This window comes from Stylophora pistillata, chromosome 10 (genome assembly GCF_964205215.1).
Source record: "Stylophora pistillata chromosome 10, jaStyPist1.2, whole genome shotgun sequence".
Taxonomy (NCBI): Eukaryota; Metazoa; Cnidaria; class Anthozoa; order Scleractinia; family Pocilloporidae; genus Stylophora; species Stylophora pistillata.
The window spans coordinates 28,942,776-28,965,994 of NC_142528.1; the positions used below are offsets into that span (position 1 = coordinate 28,942,776).

At 38.9% G+C, this 23,219-nt stretch overlaps 2 protein-coding genes and 1 long non-coding RNA gene across 5 annotated transcripts; 2 read left to right on the forward strand and 1 right to left on the reverse strand.

Moving 5' to 3' along the window:
• Nucleotides 1-538: 538 nt before the first annotated feature.
• LOC148722590 (uncharacterized) lies at nucleotides 539-1,280 on the reverse strand. The gene is made up of 2 exons (XR_015992181.1): nucleotides 1,167-1,280; nucleotides 539-1,126 (listed from the first exon to the last, which is right to left on the reverse strand). It is a non-coding gene; the product is annotated as an uncharacterized LOC148722590 (long non-coding RNA).
• A 262-nt stretch (nucleotides 1,281-1,542) lies between these two features.
• LOC111332647 (putative ammonium transporter 1) lies at nucleotides 1,543-9,875 on the forward strand. Of its 3 annotated transcripts, none has more exons than XM_022938033.2 (10): nucleotides 1,543-1,669; nucleotides 4,067-4,156; nucleotides 4,357-4,587; nucleotides 4,787-4,893; nucleotides 5,650-5,781; nucleotides 5,907-6,036; nucleotides 6,145-6,245; nucleotides 6,539-6,677; nucleotides 7,172-7,393; nucleotides 7,988-9,875. In XM_022938033.2, exons 2-10 carry the CDS (start codon nucleotides 4,069-4,071, stop codon nucleotides 8,326-8,328), a joined length of 1,491 nt encoding a protein of 496 aa, XP_022793768.1. In that variant the 5' UTR covers nucleotides 1,543-1,669; nucleotides 4,067-4,068; the 3' UTR covers nucleotides 8,329-9,875. The 3 variants fall into 3 exon arrangements, with proteins under 3 accessions (XP_022793768.1, XP_022793767.1, XP_088591087.1); XM_022938032.2 differs by lacking the exon at nucleotides 1,543-1,669 and adding an exon at nucleotides 1,680-1,918; XM_088734961.1 differs by lacking the exon at nucleotides 1,543-1,669 and adding an exon at nucleotides 2,056-2,302.
• Nucleotides 9,876-13,256: 3,381 nt separating this feature from the next.
• On the forward strand, nucleotides 13,257-22,000 carry LOC111332664 (protein cycle). The gene is made up of 11 exons (XM_022938059.2): nucleotides 13,257-13,434; nucleotides 14,420-14,458; nucleotides 15,059-15,103; nucleotides 15,691-15,848; nucleotides 16,761-16,933; nucleotides 17,296-17,614; nucleotides 17,935-18,151; nucleotides 18,682-18,936; nucleotides 19,323-19,504; nucleotides 20,288-20,414; nucleotides 20,863-22,000. The coding sequence occupies exons 1-11, from the start codon at nucleotides 13,385-13,387 to the stop codon at nucleotides 21,203-21,205; spliced, it is 1,908 nt and encodes a 635-aa protein (XP_022793794.1). The 5' UTR covers nucleotides 13,257-13,384; the 3' UTR covers nucleotides 21,206-22,000.
• The last annotated feature ends 1,219 nt before the right edge of the window (nucleotides 22,001-23,219 follow it).

The window sequence follows — 23,219 nt, forward strand, 5'->3', positions numbered from 1 at the left end:
TTCCCTATAGCAAAAAAAAGATAAAAGGTAATATTGTTTATTCGAGTTTCGGGTTACTACATCAAGGGTCACACATGATAAAGCTTAGGGGCAACATGCCTTGCGCATCAACTGGAAAAGCAGTTTAAAAACATGCAATTCTTGTTCTTATTGAGTGTACGGCTCCACGGTCAAGACCAGGATAACCAGCCTATCTAAAAGTGCCCTTAATTCCTAACTGCTTCTGAGCGTGTATCAACCTGTTTTTGTTTGTTCGTTTGTTTGCTTTTTATTCTGTTCTTGACTTGCTGTCAATTCTCTTGCTAATTTTGGGAAAACTGTTACGTGCTCTTCATGGAGCACTGACGTGCAGCCGATGTTATTCCATCTCCTAACGGGAGAGGAGAAATTTTGAGCTCTTTTTTTTTTTTTTTCCTTCAATATTTATCACTTTCCCTTTTAAAGCCAGCCGTAATCAAGCTAAAGTTGTGCTCTCATCAGGCTGTTAACCTTCTACAAACAAGTCCTAACAAACTGCTAAAGATTACAAAGACAAAACTTGTTCAACTTCAATGGCATTTATTTCGTCTGAGGGGTATCGGAAAGCTTCCTAAGCCAGAAGACACATCAAAGTTTTTTTGTCGAGCTTTCCATTTGCAAAACAATCTAACTTGTTGCTTGAGGACAGTGAAAGGCATCTGTTTAACAATTTGTTACGATTCGTTTACGGAGATCCATGAGTTGGCAGCCTTCTCCTCGTTAGAGACAGAAGGGATCTACGTAAACGGATATTTTCTTGAACAATGTTTACAGTGAATCACGTGCTTAGTTTGCAGATTCCAATATTAAAAACTTTCAGTTCCTTGCCTCCCAAACGAAACTTTCTTAGCCTCCATCCATGTTAGACTAAGTGATTAGCGAAGAAAATAATTTGCATTCCACCGGTTCAAATTGTATGATCATGTTGTTAACTAACTTTTCTACCGAAAACGAGGTGAAACCTGATAAACTAGTAGAGCATTCTGCTTTCACGTTAAACTTCGAATTATTTACAATTTTTCCGACAAAAGACAAGTTTCAAAGTTCATCCGCCGGCCGGCATCCAACCCGCCGCTTCGCATGACTTCCTTTCACTTCGCATGATTTCCTTTCACTTCGCATGACTTCCTTTCACTTCGCATGACTACCAGTTGACCTTTTTCGTGTGCGTGTTCATGTTGTTGAGTTCGCTACAGACTGTTCAGCGCATGATTAAACAAATCGATCTTTGAATGCCTCACAAATCCAAAACTAAACATGCAATCCAAATTGTTTCTTTTCACCGTGTCAACTAGAACTTCAACTTCATCAGGAATCTTTCTCGCCGTTAAATGCAGGAAATGTTGTGTACAAAGAGGACCCCGTCATTCGCAAAGTTCGTTATTTTGGTTGTTACCTTCCCGGGCTACCTACTGGCATACGGCTATCTATGGCAACTGATGCGTCATTCCGACAGACTGTTTCGTTGGCTTGATCTCTTTGTGTCAGACGTACTTTGTTTTTTTTTTCTGTACGTAAAGGACATTATGAGTCAAAGTCTAGTGAGAGAAAGACCAATCACAAACAGTGAAAGCCAAAGAACACCCTCAAATCACGTGGACTGACCAAGAAAGACAATTTGCTGCTCCTTTAACCGTAGCGTGTTTATAAGGTATTAAATATTTCAGACTTTCTTTCTCTCATTCTCGTCTCCGACACTGAATTGCGTAATAAAGCAAGCTTCCCGGCTTATCGGTTTTTGGCGGGTATTTAGTTCGGTATTGTTAGTCATAACTAGTGAAAGTGAAAACTGACATCAAAATGTCCAACTTAACTGCTGAAGAGCTTGAGAATGCATTGAAACTACTGCGAGGAAACATTGACCAACTGTTTCTGATTGTCATGGGAATCCTTGTCTTTCGTGAGTATAATCTTCACTTGTTATTAAGTTCGTGTTCTTATTTGCATATCATGGCTCTTAGAAAATTTTTAACAGGTTAAGTGTTTTCCTTCTGAGATATGTGTTATGTTTGAATAGTTCTAAGATTTGCAAGTTTGTCACATGCAGAGTTGCAACTCTCTATGCGAAGGCCGGCTTTTTCTGCGAAAAAGGTGCTACAAAAACAAAAAAAGAACAATATTTGACATTGGCGAGAAAGGGTTTTCTATAGTTAGGATATTAGAATGCCGGTGGAATAAGTGCTAAATCAAAGCCAAGTTGCAAGGGACCGCTGGGACATTTTGCAGCCATCCAATTATAATGATAATATTCATACAAATGCTCTACTTTGACAAAGTCATGTCGGTAAGTAATATTGCCTGAACAGTCCTTTTAATGCTGTGCCGTGACCTTGTCACTTGCCCTCGGTTGTTTTTATTTTTCCTCTCACGTAGTTATGAATAATTATTTACTTTGATTGTTTAAATGTATGTAAATAGGAAAACCTCATCGCAGAGAACATCGAAATTTTTGAAACAGTTTCAAAGTAGGAATGTTTTTTTAGAATCAGTTTTTATTAATCAGTCCGCGACCCATCATGAGATATTCCGTGCGAAAATGTCCTTAATAATTAGCAAGCATTTTTTAGACTGGTGTTTCACATTGTCCCTTATGATTCTACGGTTGTTGCTTAATGACTCCATACAAAAATGGAATTGCGTTCCAAACCAGGTCTTCTGGGCCATTTTGCGCGAAGAGGACAGCTCAGTGAACCGCTAAGATGTAGGTAAACTGTTCTTTTTGCAACGTAACGAACTGAAGAAGAGCCCTAAGCCGGCACTACGAGGGATCCATGGCTTTTTTTAAATCTATATTTTGCATGTAAACTGCACATTAAATACTGCCTTAAATTTCTACTTACATTGTCATTGTTAATTGATCTGTCATATAAACCTAAAGCGCTTTTAACACCAATTTTTTGTTTCTAATTCAAATCAATCAAATATTTTGACTCATAGTTCCACATTTCAGTCATCAAAATTAATTTTTGTTCACCCAATATTGTATATGCTAGTTTTCATATCATAAAAAGTCGCACTAAAATTTCAATAAATATTTGGAAACCATCGCCTTAAATCTCGGCCCTAATATAACTGGTTTCTAATCGAACGATGTCAGTGTCATTTAAGTGCATCCCACGAATAACTCGAATGTTTTTCGGCTCTCTATTTATAGTTACTTTCAGACAGATTGGTGAATGTGCCTTCTTTCAAGAATTTTCAATCAGTTCTATGAGACGAAGAGCCATTAATGAAGGACTGAAACCATTGCTGAAGCTGTGTCGAAATCAAGTGAATTTTAAGAAGACAAAGGCAAAATAATACATATATCATATGCGAACAGTTCATACAGGATATTAGTGGCAGTTCTAATTATAATGTAAACGACGAGGACACCTAGCTACAATTGAGCACTTTTTATATTGTTTTACTTGAGTTTTGACGCATTGCTCTCCACAAACACCGATAGATATTGTTATTGATAGAACGGCCATAGCAAAGGCAAAACATGTCAAGTCACGATTATCTCAACAGTGCAATCTTACTATGTTTTGCCAAAGTCGTCAGGAAGTGGATTAGGGGCAACCAATATTTTCAGCATAGCGATCAATTTGTTTTCTATTTATCGCTGTCATTGCCGTTCAAGGCTTGTCTTCTGTTTTTTTTGTTTTTTTGTTTTTTCAAGCTGGACTGCGCACAGACAAATTAAGAACAAATAAAAAGGTGACGTTACTCTTCTCTCTAGTCACTCCTGCCTCCTCGCGACTCGTTTTTTTCAGTCGAGATAAGGCTGTGATTTCGAAATAAGATTATCATTGCAACTTTAGGATTGAAACTTGACTGCATCAAATCTCGCTTTTGACAACCCAGCCTAGGCGATAAGATGTTTCTGAAACGGCCCAAAAATGCGCCATTGAGATAGTTTGGATTTAGCCAGTCGATTACTCCAATTCCTTCTGTTTTTCTATTGACTAGCTCTTGTACCGAAACACGTAAAAAAAAAAAAAAAAACATGTTGGCCTCTTTCGTAAAAAACTACATTTGGATTCTGACTCCATTTTCCTTGCAGTTATGCAGGCAGGATTTGCTTTTCTTGAAGTCGGTGCAGTGAGAGCAAAGAACACAACAAACATCCTACTCAAGAATTTCTTGGACGCGTGTGAGTACGAATGGTCAATCATGTGCTGATCAATCCTTCTTCCAATTTCGTTTTTAGTCCGTTAATACACTTAAGTATCAGGTTGCTTAGCAACAATATGCTATCGAGGATTCAAGACTCATCTTTGCCTTAAATGTGGTATTTGGTGTCAGTCAAGTTATGCCCGCTGTTAATTTTCTATCCCATTTTGATTGTTACAGTTATCGGTGCAGTGGCTTACTGGTTGTTCGGCTACGCCTTTGGGTTTGGAGAAAAAGGCAATGGCTTTATTGGATACAGCTATTTCGCACTGGCAGATTTACCAGCTGAAAAATTCTCCCACTGGTTTTTTCACTACGTTTTTGCAGCCTCGACAGCAACAATTGTCAGTGGTTCCCTAGCAGAGAGAACTGAGTTTAAGGCTTATCTGATGTACTCTGTGTTTCTGACTGGTAAGTTCTATTCTTACTAAATCCTTAGATGTAAAGTCAGTCCCTTGAAAAACTTAGTTGTTATTGCTAATTAACACCTAAAATATTGTCTAAGAATATTTCAGTTCATGTGGTTGACCTGTCTCTATGTACACTTGTGTATACCAATTCCCTCATCTATTCACGTGTACTCAACAATGAAGTACTCGCTCTTTTTTAGGTTTTTTGTACCCAGTAGTGAGTCACTGGGCATGGGATGTCAATGGTTGGCTGTTCATTGGTGCGGAGTACACTAAAGACAATGTAACGATGACTGTTACATACCAGGTAATATCACTGTTATATACCAGTTATTTTGACCGTTATATACCTGATATTATGACTGTTATGAACCAGGTAATATAACTGTTATATACCAAGTAATATGACTGCTATATACCAGGTAATTTGACTGTTAAATACCAGGTAATATGACTGTTACATACCATGCGATATGACGCTGTTCGTGGTTCACCTAATCCCTTCGTACTTTACTTTGTAGTAAAATGTTTTACATTTCTGAGGGAACTACTGTCTTTGATTGTGATGCCATGTTGAACAGAATTTTCCTGTTGTAAAGCGCCCGCAATCTTCGCGGAAGTCCATTTAGACTCTTTTTTCAACGTCAAAGACTCCCCTGAGTGGCTGAAAGTTTTGCTTCATTTTGTAAGCCAGTGTTCCCAGATGGAAAGGGTCACCTGTGAGATACGTGTACAAAATCTACATATTTATCTGTGCAGTAAATGGCTTGAACCCGAGGGTAACATGTGAAGGTGTAGTCTGATCGTCCGGGTGAGTGTAGTCCTGAGAAGGACTGTTGTCGGTGGTAGTGACTGACGTTCCGACAACCTGTGCGGAAGTCATCATCAGAGTCATTCACTTGACTCTGATGATGACTGTCTCCTTCTCAGGACTACACTCACCCGGACGATCAGACTACACCTTCATATTTATCTGTATATGTATCTGCGACTCATACTCTACATCTCATTGCAAATCATGTCATTGATAGTTTTTTTTTTTTTTAATTTTTTTAATGATTAGGACTTTGCCGGAAGTGGAGCTGTTCACGTTGTTAGTGGGATGGTTGCCTTGGTCGGAGCAGCCGTGGTTGGACCAAGAATCGGAAGATTTGTGAATGGCGTCCCTATGCCACTAAAAGGCCATACTGTTCCCGTGAGTGACGATAAAAACCTGATATTATTTACCGTTATCTAACCTGGAAAATGCAGGTAGAGACTGGCATCTCCATTTTACAGGGAACTGAAAGATTTTACAAATCATATTTTTTCCACTTCTAGAAAGCTGCTCTTGGAGGATTCATCTTGTTCTTTGGTTTCCTGGCATTTAATGGCGGCTCTAATGCAGCGATTGCTGGTGAAGGTGCCGCCAACGCTGTCTCACTGGTAATTGTCAACACTGTCATTGGAGGTGATTGTCAATAACTTGACTTTTAAAATTTGTTTTCTTTACCAATTCTATAGTGCTTGGCGATATGTATTAAATAAACTGATCATGTTATCCTCCATTTTTCTTAAGGAGCTGCAGGTGCGCTGACTTCCTTGATCATCAAACGTCTGGGCTTTGCAGAAAAACACTGGAGTCTGCTATTCACCATGAACGGTGGATTTACCGGAATGGTGAGAAAAGTTACTTTCGATCACGATGAGTCATGTTTTTGGCTTGAAAAGCGGCCAACATCATCACGAGTCCTGTGATCATGCGTATTGGATTTCAGCTCTAGTTAGGGTAATTTCTCAGTGTATTTTCACACAACCCCCCCCCCCAACAATTCCTTGCACAATCCCCCCACAATTCCCCACAATCCCCCTAATCATCCCCACAATCCCCTACAATCCCCCACACAATCCCCTCAATTTGCAAATACAGATCTCACATGCCCCTAGTTATAATGTTTAGTTTTACACAACAGGTTTCCCAGTGTTCAGGCTGTAATACCTTTCATCCTTACGCTGCTTTTGTCATTGGCATCATCGGAGGAATCACATACGTTGCTTGGAGTACTGCCATGCTGCATTTTCAGGTTGATGATCCATTGGATGCCGTGGCTGGTAAGAAAAACGAATTGAACTTTATCAAACTATGAGAGAATCAAGCTACAAGTTCGAGTTATCAGTTGTCACGGAATGAATGAATGAATGAATGAATGAATGAATAAATGAATGAATGAATGAATGAATGAAAACATTATCAGCGTGTCAATGTTTGTAGCTGCAGATTAACCAATTGTTGGAATTATCGGTGACGTCCACCTCTCGTATTGCCAGAATATTTTGGCGGAGAACGAATAGATGCCTTGTGGGAAGTTCGTTCTAAGAAGATTCGCAGAACAGGGTTGTTTGGTTCCAGTTTTGAGGATGTATTTCGATTACATGTTGTAAAACCCAAACCAAAGTACTCACACCTTTGCTTTTAGTTTTGACCTGGACCGGTCGAGAAGAGAAACCTGACTTTCCAGACAAATTACAGCGCTGGGATCTCTTAATGACTCCTATTCTTGATTTAAAGAGAAAAAAACTCATCAATAGCTTTCTTTATTCTACAGTTCATCTTGGCGGTGGTATTTGGGGAGTACTAGCAGCTCCCATTTTTAACATGGACACTGGAATATTTTATGCCGCGAACGAGCATTCATTCCGTTTGTTTGGTTGGAACCTGTTGGGTTTAGTTGTCATAATGGCCTGGTGCGTAGGTCTGGCTTTCATGTTTTTCTTTCTTTTAAGACTCCTTGGGCAGCTTCGTGTCAGTGAAGAAGTCGAGATAAAAGGTGGGTAACGTGAGGTAACAGATTATGTCCAGTTGTCTTTACCCATACAGATCTCAATTCGAAATTGTGTTAGCCTTTACCCTCTCGTGAATTAGTGTCACGTGTCTGTTGCATTCTCTCGACCCAGCTCTCATAACGAAAAATTGCGGTTAGTTTTCGTCTGAACCGTGGTATTTTTCCTGTCCAAAGGTCTCACAAGGTCTCAGTGTTTTCTCCTAGCGTGTACGCATTCTCACACAGATCAATACTCCGGCACCTTTTTTAACTACATGCCCATCCTATGTGAGGATTACTGATCCGAGGAACCTCTGAAAAGAAAAGTTATATATGGATGTTTACATACCTCTTGCATTTTTATAGATCTGATAAACTCGACTCAATTTATAAAAGTCAGAAGAGCAAAGGTGGGGTTTGGGTCTGCAACCAACTTTTACTAAAGTAATATCAGATCCGGATAGAATGGAACTTATAGAGTCTACATCGCAGCTGTTCCTTACGATGTCGTGCATCTTACCCCCAAAAGAATGCGTTTCATCAAAAAGAACAATTTCAAAAGATTCTATAATTAATCGACTGATACTTGTTTTTTGATAGGACTTGACATTCCTAAACACGGTGAGCCCGCATACCCAGTGGAAAGTTACGGGAACGGTTGGGAACCATCTTCAGAAGAAGGAAAGACCTCCTTCCCGTTTTATCAGACCTCCATCAATGCTTTTGTTTACGTCAACCCTACTAAAAATGGTCAAATTAAACAGCCTGGAATGCAGCATGGTCAACCAGGACAAGTCGTATACCAGAATGGGCAGCCCGTCAATCATTCCAACGTTCATCTCGACCTGCCAGACAGAGATGCCTCTCCAGAAAATCCCAGTCACAAATCAAACGTAGAGGAAGACGGACACACTTACGAAAACATGGATACAGCATTTTAGATGTTACCAATGGAGCAAATAGATTAAAGGCTTGTGCGGCTTTAACTTCAAGTTGATTTTCGCAAACTTACAATTGAAAAAACGAATTAAAGGATTGGCCAGTAATTATTTAAGGGAAAGTAATCATGAGTATCTAGCTAGGCACCAATTAAAAAAGAAATTCCCAGATTTCGTTACTGTATTTACCGGAGTGATACCAAAAGGTATGCTTCAGAAATCAGGTGATTTTCATCGCTGCATTTTAAAGAAAAGGTGGAAAAACGAAAACAGACTGACAAACAAAAACAAGCCTGTACGGGACTCGAACCACTGACTTCTGCGATACTAGTGCAGCGCTCTACCAACTGAGCTAACAAGCCAACTAGGAGCGGGCCGTTAAGTTGATTCGTAATAAACCCGTGAAAGTGATAAATCAGATACAATGAAATATATGAAGTGCATCATGGGTATCTAATACCGCAGTTCAAAATATATGAACTTCATATGTTTCATTGTAACTGATTTATCACTTTCACGGGTTTATTACGAATCAACTTAACAGCCTGCTCTCAGTTGGCTTGTTAGCTCAATTGGTAGAGCGCTGCACTAGTATCGCAGAGGTCAGTGGTTCGAGTCCCGTACAGGCCTGATTTTTTTTTGTTTTTGTTTTTTTTCAGGTCTGATTTTCGCTATTGCTTAAATAGCGCTATCTACTGCGAGGATCGTGCATCATACGTATCTAATACCGCAGTTCAAAATATATGAACTTCATATATTTCATTGTATCCAAAAACAAACCAAAAATCATTGAGTGGCTCCAATTTTTATCACTCAGATCGTCTGGAGATGTGAAATCTTTAAGTGCAGAGACAAGAATCGACGCAGCTCTGCATTATTCAAAATGGCAGATTACAAAGTGGAATCTTAAGTTCATTGAAGGAAATTTTTTGAAGGATGATACACTCTTTTGAATCTCAAAAGGCAACCAAAGCCATAGAAGTAATCTTTACACTGGCAGAGACAAATATCGTGTGGTTTCTGGAGCATACCACAGTCTTGACAGTCAACTTCGTATATTAGCAATTATTTTTTAAACATAATAGAAAAATCCGCGCCCCAGATGGGACTTGAACCCACGACCCTCCGTGATCTAGTCGGATGCTCTAACCACTGAGCTACTGGAGACTCTATGGTGAGCAAGGGTCAATTTGTGGACCTGCACTGGAGTTAAATAAAACGCCCCCAAGATATTAGACAAATCTTCTCGACTTTATTTTGTAGGAAGAAACCGGATGTTACAATGTACGGATTTTAGATCATGGTATATTGGCTTATATACCATAATGGCTAAGCCTATAAAAAGTCTTGAATTGCATTATCCAATGATCCAGTTTTAAATAATGTAAATTAGAAAATTTAATTGATAGTCCATAAACATCCGTGTAATTTCTTAGTTGCTGTATCAGTATAAGCTCTATGGTAAGTGAGGGCCACTGATTTGTCACTGCTTAATCTTCTTTACGTTTGTGTTTTATCCTTTTGAATAAATTTTTTATTTTCACTGTTAATTTGAATTGCCCCTGCTTTACTGGCAGTGTCACTAATTTGAAAATATCTTTCACACGAAAAAAACTGAAAAAGACTGAGTTTTGGTAAATATAATACTTAACTTCCTTTTCTAGTTTGATACTTTTTTCAGAAGTTCTGTGACTCGGTTATTGCGGCCTCCCCAGGCAACAATCATGAACAGTTATCGAGGGCCATCTGGTGTAACTGAGTTTACAAGACATGCATTTCAGTTGCATAGAAACGAGTGGCCTCTTTGAAGTACACAGCATCTACGATGTAACGATAACTACTCTCCAATTTTCCTTTTCACTGTGTTATTTACATCTTTTTTTTAATCAACAACACTATTTTTATTTGTATAAGAATTTACAAAACGACCTTTTCTTTATCCCTCGGATATTTCTAAGTTACGCTTTGCGCTATATCGATATTGATTGCCATGGAAACGATATTTGAAGTCAATCCGTACAGTCCTCTCATGTGTTTGGCATATTTTTGTAAAATTGGACACCTGTTTATGTGTTTACCTACTTAGCGCTTCTTAAAAAACCGAAAAATCCTGCAGATCTTCGTAAAACAAAAACAATAAGCCTCCTGTCCTATATTGTCAGTTTTTCACTGTGATCAAACTAATTATTTTTCTCTCTCTCTTAACTTGAACTGTATCACCCCCAGTTAACAGCAAAACATGAAGCACCTTAAGTGAAATATATAAGAAGAGAGAATTGTTAAGGAAAAACAACATAGGGCTTGTATCGTTTTGAAATTTAACTAACATTGTCGTGAAAACAGAAAGGTTAAAATGCTACTTCTTTCGATTAATTTACGCTAGTATTATTTGTCTTCGGTCATTAATTTGTAAAACCACGTTAAAGCTAATGTCGACCACTGTGGCAAACAGCAATAGAACTTTATTACATGTTATTCAAGGACGAAAATTATTGCTTTATCTCTTTTTATCCTGTCACTCAGTTGAATAAAGGACCCGTTATTTAAACGAGGTCTATCCCAAACCGCAGTTTTACGCAAGTACTGGGCCTCAGGTATTCTCTATGAGCGGGTTTATTTGATTAGATGAATGCGGTTCCACTGTTAGCTTTCGGCCCTCTTGACACTGTTCACAATAATAAATGTTCAGATAAAAGGTTCGGCTAAATTGAAGATAGTCTAGAACGCCGTTTTGTCAAACAAAAGCTAATCTTTATTTGAACAACCGGCCCATAGTGTTTCATTTATCTATCGATAAGTTCGTTTGAAATACAATGTTGCCTATCTGATGGCTACCCAATACGTGAATCAAAGGTTTAGAAATATCTTGACCCAGGTAGATGCAAATTGGATTCTAATTTCCGTCGAAGTCTTGAATTACTTTTTTAGGCACGATGGTGTTTTAAAACCCTGAGAAAGTGTTATTTAAATTGGTTTAAATAGAGAACGTCACACACGCACATAGCTCAGTTCGCAACAGTTGCATCTGTCAAGTTATGTCGCATGAAACATCTTTTTTTTAAATGGTAGCAGAGCTAAATATCATTAATGTCAAGAGCCTTGGTCTAAAGATGAAGAATCCAACCAGGTTAAACAAACTGTACGGTTGAAGTTTGTCCGAAGACGTAAACACAGAGTCTGTTCTTCGAATATTGTTTCGAATTTTTCAGCTGAATGATCTCGATTAATCCGGTCGGATCAACCATATAAACTGTTGTCACGAACTTCTCCAGATAAACCTGTGATAAAAGCCGTTCATGTACGTGTATTGAACACCCAGACAGCCCATTCGCTTCGCCTGATTCCAATGATTGTACAGCAGCGCGTCAGTTATTCCTTGAAGTTTTTCATGCCCCATTCCATTGCTTAGTAGCTTTTCTGTCCAACCGTAAACTAAACTCCAAGCATCACGTTCGTGTAATGAAGTGGAGACTTCGAGAAGACGTTCAGGTCCTGGTAATAAATCGTTCCAGCTCGACAAAGACCACTCACCGTAATGCCTTGATTCATTTCCCGACATCGTGTTGACCAGCCTAAATCGGGCCCTTTGCGTTAAACAGTGCCGACTCTCACTGACAAATTCTCTGTATATTTAATCAAGCGAATGTGACATAATTGGCATGACGCTTAACCTTCGTTAACCGAACACATTCCGGAAATAGCCGAGAATGGACAGAAAGTGTGACTATCCCGTGATTTGATGTACTTCCGAGGATTACCGACTAGGTATCGTCAGATTCGACTTCGTTCAACAAGTATTATTAGCATCAGCCACCATGCAAAACAAAATAGTGAAGCAAGAGCCTTCATAAACCTAAAAAAAATTTATCTAATATTTTGTATTCAATCACTGACAAAAGTCAAAGGCGTAACTGCCCCATTGCTCATGCAATAAAACTCAGTGTCATTTGTTTCTCTCAAACAAAGACTTGCAAAAGCTTTACAGAGGAAGTTTACAGACATTTTAAAGACCAAAATTAAAGACATTTTAATGACCAAAGGGTGGAACTTTTCTCTTCTTCTGTTAATACTTTTCGAAGTATAGCATTCCTTTTTTAGAGCCGACAACATTGCTTTGTTTATTTCCTTCTTTCTCAAGGCAATGTGTTAATTCTTCATGTTTTGTACAATTCAAGATGCAGATGTGAGATTGTTTGATTGTTGCAAGCTTACACTTGAAAACTGATAGTATTGTCTTCCAAGGGACCTCTTCTTGTTGACCTTTGTAAAACGGACACCTTACTGCGGTCACCTTGTTTTTTCTCTTTGGAGTGTGTTAAGGAGGTTGAATGTATGGCGATAGAAGGTTAAGGCTCAGAATTTTAATTATGAATGAATTATTTAATTATTTAGAATTTTGTATGTATGTATGTATGTATGTATGTATGTATGTATGTATGTATGTATGTATGTTTGGGTTCTGTTTTCCCCGGAGATTGGACCAGCGACCAGCAGGCCCAGCGACCAGAAGGCCCATCCTTCCCGCTCGGCACTACCCACTTTGATCCCGGGCAAGAAAAAAGTGCGTGGAGTGGACTTACAAAATTTTTGAACTTTTGTACGATGTCGACGATGAAGACGAGAAAAGGGGCAAAAGACAGTCAAGACAACGAAGACATAAATGACGCTCGTTGGTTTATTGTGCTACAAACGCAAAACAAGTCATTTGCATTCTCGATTCTTATTAAACCAAATTATTTTCACCAGCTATATAATAAATCCTTTGTTGACATAACTTGTTCGGTCAAGATGGCTGGTTATTAGCCGCGTTCTTATGGACCATAGAAACGCAAATAATTATATAGGAAAGAACTCGGCCAGTGTCGGCAAATATCCAACCCTCTTGTTATACTCTTTGAAAGATTCCGCGAGGGACTGGGACTAGTGTAGCACACTGACTGTTTCACGTACATCGTTCGTGTAGGTGGACATCCGGTAAGTTATCTCCGCGTCAGGCTGAATAACAACGGCAATATATCCTTTTCTTTCTCAGAAAGAGGAGCACTTTAAGTAAATCAATATGGATTCGGGAAAGAAGAAGAAAAGAAGAGCGGTCACCGATCTCATGGAGTAAGTTGAAACGTGAACTATATACAGCTTTGTCATCTTTGCACTCGATGGTCTACTCTAGAAAAGGGGCCAGATTTATCACTTAGGGAAATGTTATTGGCCAAAATTATGGGGTTGGTTGTAGCTGAGAACCGATTTTTAAATATTTTTATATTGAGCTCTCTGAACAGAGTGGAAATTGTCACATTACCTCTAAATTTGATTAAGTTAAATCTAACACTTGGGTTTATGGTTTGATTTTTGAGGCCAAATTATTTTGCCAGACCTCGCTCGGCAAGCCTAGTGGTCATTGTTAAGTTATTTCTTCACGTTTATGTGCGGATGTATGGGCGAATTGACGCCTCAAACAGGTCCTACGGTTGCCAACGAATGAGGGAAACCAGGGCGAATCGATTGATCTGTGCTATTCATGTGTATGCCTAACGGTTCAGAAGATGGCTGTTAGGTTTTGATAACAGCTCTCTTTCTCCTTAACACCATTGTTCTTCAATAACCCATCGGGTATCCCCAGTCTTACAATACTTCTTCTCAGCTGGTTCCATTTTGTACCATCATGATTGTATCTGGTGAGATTATTGTTCACCTTTGTTATCCAGTAGCTGTTTAGGCCCCTTCCTTGCTTTCTATTCCCAGGGGAGGGCGGTCTAAAATACAGCTACCAGAAATCAGCAAGGAGCCAAGTTTAGTCTGTAAGGAGAGGATTTCCAGTGCTGATTGATGGGAAATTATTTTGAAAAGTCATTTTATTCACCTAGTTACTTTAAGTTAATTTTCAGTTCTTATGTTTGTTTAAATCTTTGCTGTCACGTAGAGTAAACATTTTCATTTTGAAAGCCTTAATTTTATTTTGAATGAAATTCTAAAATGAAGGTGAAAGCAAATAATTAAAGTAGTTTGGATTGCAATGTAGCCATAGGTGTTTGTTGGGAGCACTGTTTACATGGAGGACTTCTTTTGCTAACCTGGGTCTGTCTTATTATTGCAGTGATGAAAGTGATGCAGAAACAATTGATGGAGATGGAAGGTATGCATGTGATTAATTTTATCATATGATCACGAGTCCCTGCTCACCCAATCTTCCAGAAAACTATAATGAAAGCTGATCTGTGTAAGGCTAAATGGGTTGATAAGAACTGGTCTGAGAAAAGTTGTCCCAGCCTACACTTGTGAAGCTTAGAAATGAGAAGTAAAATTGGGTTTTTCGAATGAATTGTGAGTTTCTTGTTCAGACTCAAGAAAATAAAGGATAATGTTTTATTTTAGTATCTTTTTTGTGCACCACCCTATATATTGCATCCTATTAAGCGTAAAACAAAATTTATGGAATTTGCAACTCTTATTTTTTCATATGCTAAAATGTCTATTGACTAAGTTTGTTTGGGCTGGATAGGAAAACATTTGGCTCTTAGTCATGGTGCACAGAGTTTGTTATTTGTTTTTTTTATTTTTGTTCTGTTTTGTTTTTTTTTTTTTTTTGGCACTGTTTTTTTTTTTAATTCTAAAATAAACTCCATACAACAAGACATTTTTGTTTTAGTGATACCAATCCTTCCAGCAGTGGAGCCTTCCTTTAAATTATGAGGATATTTGCTTTGATAACAAGAATTCAATTGTTTGTCTGTAGGGATGGTGATGATCAGAGAAAAGGATGGCAAAAGACATACACAAAGTAAGTTGTGATTGAAATTTGCTTTAATCATTCACCAACTTTCTCGTCCTTTGGAAATATATGTTTCATCAACTTTTGCCTCTTTGAATACATTGATCTCATCGAGTTATTTTCAGAATTTGTAAAAGGGATCTTTCTGTTCTCCAATTGATTGTATTTTTTTATAGAAAATAGTCAAGAGTTTGGTTCCTGGGGTTTGGAATCATACAATGTTTTCTTTCCTGATAACTCCTAAGAAATAAGGCTAGATATTCTTGATAAATGTTTAACAATTATTTCACGAGCGTGTGTTGGATATGAGATGATAGATAGCCAACGAGGCGTGTAGCACTGAATTGGCTATAATCATCTCATATCCAACAAGTGCGAGTGGAATAATTGTTTTATTAAAAGAAACCGGATGTTGTAATGTACAGATATTAGTTTATGGTATATTGGCTCATATATCGTAATGGCTAAGCCAATAAAAAGTCTTGAATTGCATTGTCCAATGATCCAGGTTTTAATAAATTGAATGAAACCTAGTACCTTAAAGGTGTCTCACAGACTGTTTGATTAACTTGCTGTCCTCTTTGATATACAAACAGGCCAAACCACAGTGAGATAGAGAAGAGGCGGAGAGATAAGATGAACACATACATCAATGAACTGTCAACAATGATCCCCATGTGTAACGCCATGTCACGCAAGCTCGATAAACTGACGGTGTTGAGAATGGCTGTGCAGCATATGAAGACCTTGAAAGGTGATAAGAACTTGAAGTGTTTTTCCTTTCGTAAAATAAATTTTCTACATGTACCATGTTTCTTCCTTTTATTTTCTGACCCCTTTGTGTCCGTGAGAAATTGGGTCAATCTCAAAACAAGCAGTAATAGCACATTTTCTCCAACAACCTCAAGATGTTGGAATCACCTCCGCCCCTAAGCTAGGTGCTTCTCAATTTGTAAATACTTTGAAGAATGCTTTGTATAAATGTTTTAAATTAAGTCAGCTTAGGAATAAGATTTTTACTCCTTTTTAGATAATTTATTCGTAGATCACATGAAACGAGCAATATGTTTTACCTTTCACTTTTTTAGATCTTGATCTGTTGTGCATTGTGAGTTTTAATTAGGTTTTAATTAAATTCTTAATTAAGTTATTAATTACAATAGGTTTTTTTTAAATTGCAACAATATTTATAGAGGGCCACTAGTTCATTAGTGTCACCCTCTTTAAATAAGTTTGATTGATTGATTGATGGAATAGTGAATTACACAGTCCTGCAATGGTCAATTAACCAATTACCTGTAAACAAAAGTGCAAGATACAATATTCACTTTCTGCCTCACTGATGTACTTTTAAGGAGACTGACATTATGATCTTAATCTTGCTGCAAGTCAATACTCCACTTAAGAATGACATCTGTAGATAAGCCAAGGCTTACTTGGGGAGACTATAACTACATTGTTCCAAGTTAAGAAGAGGGGAGGGAGGCTTTGTTTGTGGAAATTGGGTGGGGCCAAAGTCAAGGCAAAAGTGCAAGTAAAAAAGTGTAACAGTCACAAGGAACCAAAACGCAACCCGCAATACATTTTCACCTTGTAGCAGTTCAGACTTCTGTTAATCACAATAAATACAATTTCATTAAGTTGTGTGTGATACTTTATATTTCAGGAGCACTTGACCCTTTCACAGAAACAAACTACAAACCAGCTTTTTTGTCTGATGAAGATTTAAAGAACCTGATTCTTGAAGCTGCTGATGGATTCCTTTTTGTTGTTGGATGTGACAGGGGATGTCTTCTTTATGCATCAGATTCCATTCAGAATTATCTCAATCAGGCTCCTGTAAGCTCTTTTCAATTCAAAGTGAACATAACCCAATCACATAACCTTCTCAAGAGCTCAAAACTTCCAGTTTTAACAAGACCCAAGATGGACCTTTAACTGCATGGAACTCAATTTTCCTCTGTCTTGAGAGAGAAAGCATGAAACTTAATTAGGTTGAATGAAAGAAGAGAATCTTAGCTGTCATACTAGGCCTTATTCAAAATTTACCATCTTTCAAGTAAACGTCTAGTGTGAGGCAAAAAAAAAAAAAACTTAGGTTACCACACAACCAACAGATGAGGTTCAATTTTGAGTTAAAATCGTAGCTGTTTTGGGTTTGGGTTTCGTTTAACATGGTCTGTCTCTTTCTCTTTGAACAGTCTGATCTGGTAGGGCATAGTTTCCTTGATCTTGTGCACCAAAAAGATGTTAACAAAGTCAAAGAACAGCTGTCGTCCTCAGACACAACGCCTCGTGAAAGACTGATTGATGCAAAAACTGGTCTTCCACTTAAAACAGAAAATCAACCCACGCCAACGCGACTGTGTTCTGGGGCTAGGAGATCATTCTTTTGCCGAATGAAATGTGGATCCAAAGGGAAGAAGGGAAAAGACAGTTTGGATCCTGAACCATGTCTGATGAAACGTAAAAGCAAAAGCAAGCAGGCTGCTCAACCTGACAAAAAGCCATATGTCGTAGGTTAGTGTGACGTGTGCATCGTATTTCAGTTGTTGTGTGTAGCTTAGAGCTCATTGTCTCGTAAAATCAAACCTTATAGTACAATGCCCTTATTGACTCAGTAGGAAGACTGGAGAGGAAAATATTTGGCTTGATACGCTTGGTCCATACGTCATGACTGGCCCAACCTAACTCAATAACCTAATTATTGAGCGGTTAGTGCACATTTTATCGTATGACGGCCACTCAGTTCTCTTTCTTACTCTGTCTATTAACTGATGAACGAAATGTATAAATTTCTGATTAAGTGTTCCAACACTTATTTTGTTTTTGTGCATTAGTTCACTGTACAGGATACCTCAAATCATGGCCGCCCTCAGGAGCTTCACTTGACGACGACGACGAAGACAATGAATCAAGAAATCTCAGTTGTCTTGTAGCAGTGGGAAGATTGGAAACAATATATGACGAAGCAACAGATTTCTCTCAGCCGGGAATTGCCAAAGAATTCATCTCACGTCACAGTATAGATGGAAAATTTATCTTTGTTGATCAGAGGTGAGTTCGAAACATGAAGCACCCTCTCCTCTCCCATGACTGGGACTGTTCCTATACATCTGTGGTATACTTGTGGGATTTTCTATGTTGTTGGCTAATGTAGAATGTGAAGTTCAGATTAAAGTGAAGGTTTTCTGTCAATTGTTACTTTGATTTAACTCAGTGAACAAATCTGTGTGTGTGTTGTGCACTAGAAAACAAGGGCAAGTTAACGCTTCTTGTTTAGAAGAAGGGCATCGACGCTGGTTGCTAGGTGACTGAGCGGTTAGTGCACAGGACTCTGAACCCTGGTCTAGGTTGGAGCCTGGGTGGGGTCGCTGTGTTGTGTTCTTGACGATGCCTCTTTTCACTCGAGGGTATAAATAGTAAGAGGAGAAGTCTGATAAAATGCAGAGGGGAATCCTACATTGGACCAACTTTCGGTCTGAGGGAGCACTTCATGTTTCACTTCATGCCACTGAATACTGGAGTAATCTACAACATGATCAGCTTTTTGGCTCTAGAGCTGACTTCACGTTTGCCTTTTGCAGAACTACCGCCATAACCGGCTATCTACCTCAGGAGCTCATAGGAAGTTCTGGTTATGAATATTTTCATCAAGAAGACCTTAATTCAATTGCAATTTCCCATCGTCGAGCACTTCAGGGGGAGATTACTTCAACTGATGTGTACAGGTTCCGATGCAAGGCAGGTCACTATCTTCCATTACGCACCTGCTCAAATGTCTTCCGAAATCCTTGGTCAAAGGAGCTGGAGTTTCTAGTTTGCGTTAACACTGTGATCACGTTAGTAAAGCATATTGAATCTCCTATCGTTCGTTCATTGTTGTTAAGTTCATTTTAAGATACTATGCAACGTTACTTTTTACTTGCTCATTTTTCCAGGGAAATTTCCATGTAACTTAATGAAAGAGGTCCATGTTTGTCATGAATAAGAGTTATTTTTTAATAATTGTGTCTCGCGTTCCAAGTCTAGGTGCCGATTGAATTTGCAGTACCCCAGCGGTAGAATCAGCGAATGTTCCAGGAAAAATTAAATCTGAAAAAAATTCTTTTGTGGGATCTTTGACATCACTTTCCCCTATGAAACTGCTAGGAAGGACAAGAAAAGTCTCCCAAGGAAAGTTCATGTTATTTGTGGTGGCCTTAATAGAGCTGTGTTTTGTCCCTAGGGGTTTGGAGTCAATGGCATTGCCTCTGGCAGCTCCTCCTTCTGATGTTTCATGCACCAGTTTGCAGCTTGCAAGCAGTGTGGGATCTGGGTCTTCAGCTCAAACTGAGAACATGGCTGGAAAGACAAGCGTACAGCAAGTGTTAGAAATATTGAAGAAACGGGGGCAGCAAGTAGATTCAGGTAAACCCTTGTCAAGAGCACGAATGTGTTTCACCTAGGGGTTTTTTTTTTTTTTTTTTGAGCATCTAACTGAGTTTGAAAATGCTCCCAATTTTTTAAAGTGGTGTTTGGTTCCTTGGAAAATTTCTCTTGCATTCCAAGTTTGATATCTTTGAAATCGAGTTAGGAGGACTGGCTCAAGTTGATTAAGTCCAGAGGTAGCGGGGAATTAAGGAGAAAAATATTAGAAAAAAGTAGGAAGTCATCATTTTGCTTTCATTCTTGTGAGTTGTATCAAATACCAATTCTTCTCACCTCATAAGTTTCTACAAATGTATATTTTAGTTGTGTAGTGGGGCATTTTTAAAACATCACTTCAAAAGGATGAGACTTCTCTTTTCCTCTGTTGAAATTTTCGTTTATTTTTAAGTTTCAAGAGTTCAATCTTCGCCCGCAGTCGTGACCTAGTTGTTTTTTTAATTCCTGAAATAAGTTCTGTGGATCATAGACTACAATCCGTTCGGACCATCTCGTGTAAGGCTATGAACTCTTCCCGCCCCGTGTTGTTTCTAATTCTTTTTTTTGAGTTATGATGGCCAGACGACTCAGTCGGCGTATGGAGTGTGTTTTTTTAGATTGGGAAGGTGGAATTGGTAATAAAGAGTCAGAATCTCTGTCTATTATGTACTCGGAAGCTTTTAAATGAATTTAAAACGTTTTTCTCTGTTGAAGGTATTCAGTTTTCAGTAGTTTTTTCTTCGATGCGATTAAGAAGCAATTGAAAGGTTAAATCCTTCATTTTAGGGTCTATATCAGCTGGCAAGAAGAGTCATGAACTTGACGTTGCCATGGCAAATGTGGGAAATGCAGGAGCGAGTCGTATTGGGGCTATTGTGGCCGAACAAGTTCAAAACCAGGAGACGCAAGATAGGTGGGTCATGTCCTTGTTATATAAAAACCCTTTTTTTGAACGACTCCCCCGTCCCTCTAGTGATAGTAGGATTTTGGAACCATATTGCAAGGAAAGTTAGCTTGCATTTAGGTAAGTTTAGAAAATTAGGGATCTCGTTACAGAAGTAGTCCTGGCCGGTTTTTTTCTTTGCCGGCCCGTACATTAGGCTTGTCTTCAATAGGGAGTCACTGACTGAGGAGTCGGAAGTGGCTGCTGTGAAAGGGCTATCCACTCTAGACGAGCGCCAAATTTTGCGGCAGGCCCTTTCCCTCTGAACCCTCCCGCGGCAGGCCCTTTCCCTCTGAACCCCTCCGCGATCTGAATGGCAGTACCTCTCCCTTTCAGCTGCTATTTGTTTCCTTGTCAACAATTTTAAAAAAATTCTAGGAAAAGGTAGGACTCGTCTTTTACTTTCCATTGTTTTAAGGGAATTCCAGTTCGGAATACCAGCTCTTAACCAACCGAATGAGGGTCTTCCATCTAATACGGGTGGTGTGAGTACGATAAACATTGATGATATTTCACTGAACGCACCAAATGCCCCGAGAGTTCCGTCGACCGAAAGAACGGGCTCGCATGCGGGAGGAGCTGCTTTGGATAATCAGCGGCAGCTGTCACAGGCGCACTTATTGGAACAGTTGATCGGAATGCAGAATGCAATTGAGTCAATGGAAGCTCCCATGGAACAAAGCGAGGAAACTATGTCAGTTTTCATGAACATGCTTGAGGCAGACGCCGGCCTTGGAGGAGAATTCGAGAATTTATCATAGAGCAGATAGACAACAAAACCTGCCTAGATGGTCAGCTAGTCTTGTAGAGTTACATCGGAACAAAAACGTAAAAAATACAGATCATCCCCACAACATCTTAAGAAATAACTGTCCTTCGACGTTAGTTCACGGATCTTAAGAATATATTTTGAGTAGCCTGCGATGCAGGTGTGCTATATGAAGGGTGTCACATGATCGCGATCAGTTCTTTAGGGTTTGAGTGAAGTCTTTCTCCAAAATACGCCCGAAATACAGGCCTTATTCTGAGTACATTTTTATAAAGTTAAGGTCATGTTTTGTTTCAGTTTTGTTTCATCCCGAAATATTAGAAAGGAGGTGGAATAACATCCTAAAACTGTTTGCCTTGTATATAATTTGTAGCTGTAGCCTTAAATAACTTTGGTAACAGGGGTTATCTATAATGTAGTTTAAAATTGAACACTCAGTCATGTTTGGTCTCCAACAGAGTACATTTTCAGTTTTGACAGACGCATATGGTTATTGAGAGAAACGTCGGTGAATAGGATGTTTCGAGTGGATTATCGCTGCCTATTGCTTTCATAAAATAGCTATGGGGTTTTGAGAAATAAACTAAAAGTGTTTGACTTATTAGAGAGCGCGTAGAATCTCATTGAGTCGTGATACAATGAGAAGACGTAAGTGTGCAAATTAGTCAAGGTTAGTGGGACTGAAGCCTAAGTGTAGGATTTGGGATGGTTCCGTCACAAATCGCCGTTTTGCACATGTATGCTTCAAGACCTAAGTGAAATAGCATAAAAGAACCAGAAAACAAGAGTTTCGTCGGAGTGTTTTGTTGACGAAGCGGTTCACGAAGTAGAGGTTCAAAAAGCGCGCAATTCTCTTAGCTGACGATATTATGCCTCGTGATGTACGGTGTAACCTAAGTTCTGGGCTTGAAATGCTGGCTTGAGCTGGTAAGTATGGAAGAATTGGTTGCAGGGAACTTACGGTGGGGAAACAGGACGGGCAACGAATATTTTCTTAGGTTGGATCTCTAATTGAGCAAGCAATCTGGCTTATAATTACCCTAGTTTCAAATATTTATGGTAAGTTATACAGATATCTGAAATAACAAAGGTATCGAGATCATCGATTCGTTACTTTGATTGCTTTTGCAAGAAATCGATTTCATTGCGTAATGGTGAGTGATTGACGTTCTTATACAACTGTGAGAATGTTTTTATTTTTAGTAAGATTATGATGAAATAGCTTGCGTAGCATGCAAGCATAAGAGTTGGGTTAGGTGAGGGGTAATGGACTATTGAAATAATGTGTTACATTCCCCTAGTGGAGGAGGGTACTCTTTTTTTAACTTAAGCAATGAAAGGGAAGGAAATATGGAGGAAAATCAAGATCAGCTCAATATATTTTCAATCAAATGATTAATAACAATTTATTACACGACTCGGGCAGTCAGAGGGCCAATAACTAAAATCAACCAATCAAATTGCTCTATTGCCGGTCCAATATTCTCTAAGTATTGGACCGGGCACTGTCCCGAATGGTCCCGAATCATGATACCGCACTTGTGTCCCTTTGAACTTCAGTCGTATAATAAATCTCTTATTAACCAAGCTTGCTCGGGACCGTACTGGAAGAATATCGGCCCTCGGCCTTTTTTGTACGGACCTCGCTGCCCTCGGTCCATACTGTCAAGACCTCGGGCCGATATTCTCCCAGTACGGCCCTCGCGCTTGGTTAATAAGATATATACAAGATATACTTTTTAATTTTAGTTCAGTAGGAAGGGGAAGGAGTGAGTATATTAAGGACTTGACATTAAAAAAATTTATGTATATGAGCACGATCCTTCGCAGTAAAGCACTATTTGAGCAATAGTGAAAATCAGACCTGAAAAAAATTTCAGGCCTGTACGGGATTCGAACCACTGACCTCTGCGATACTAGTGCAGCGCTCTACCAATTGAGCTAACAAGCCAACTGGGAGCAGGCCATCAAATTAATTCGACATAAACCCGTAGATGATAAATCAA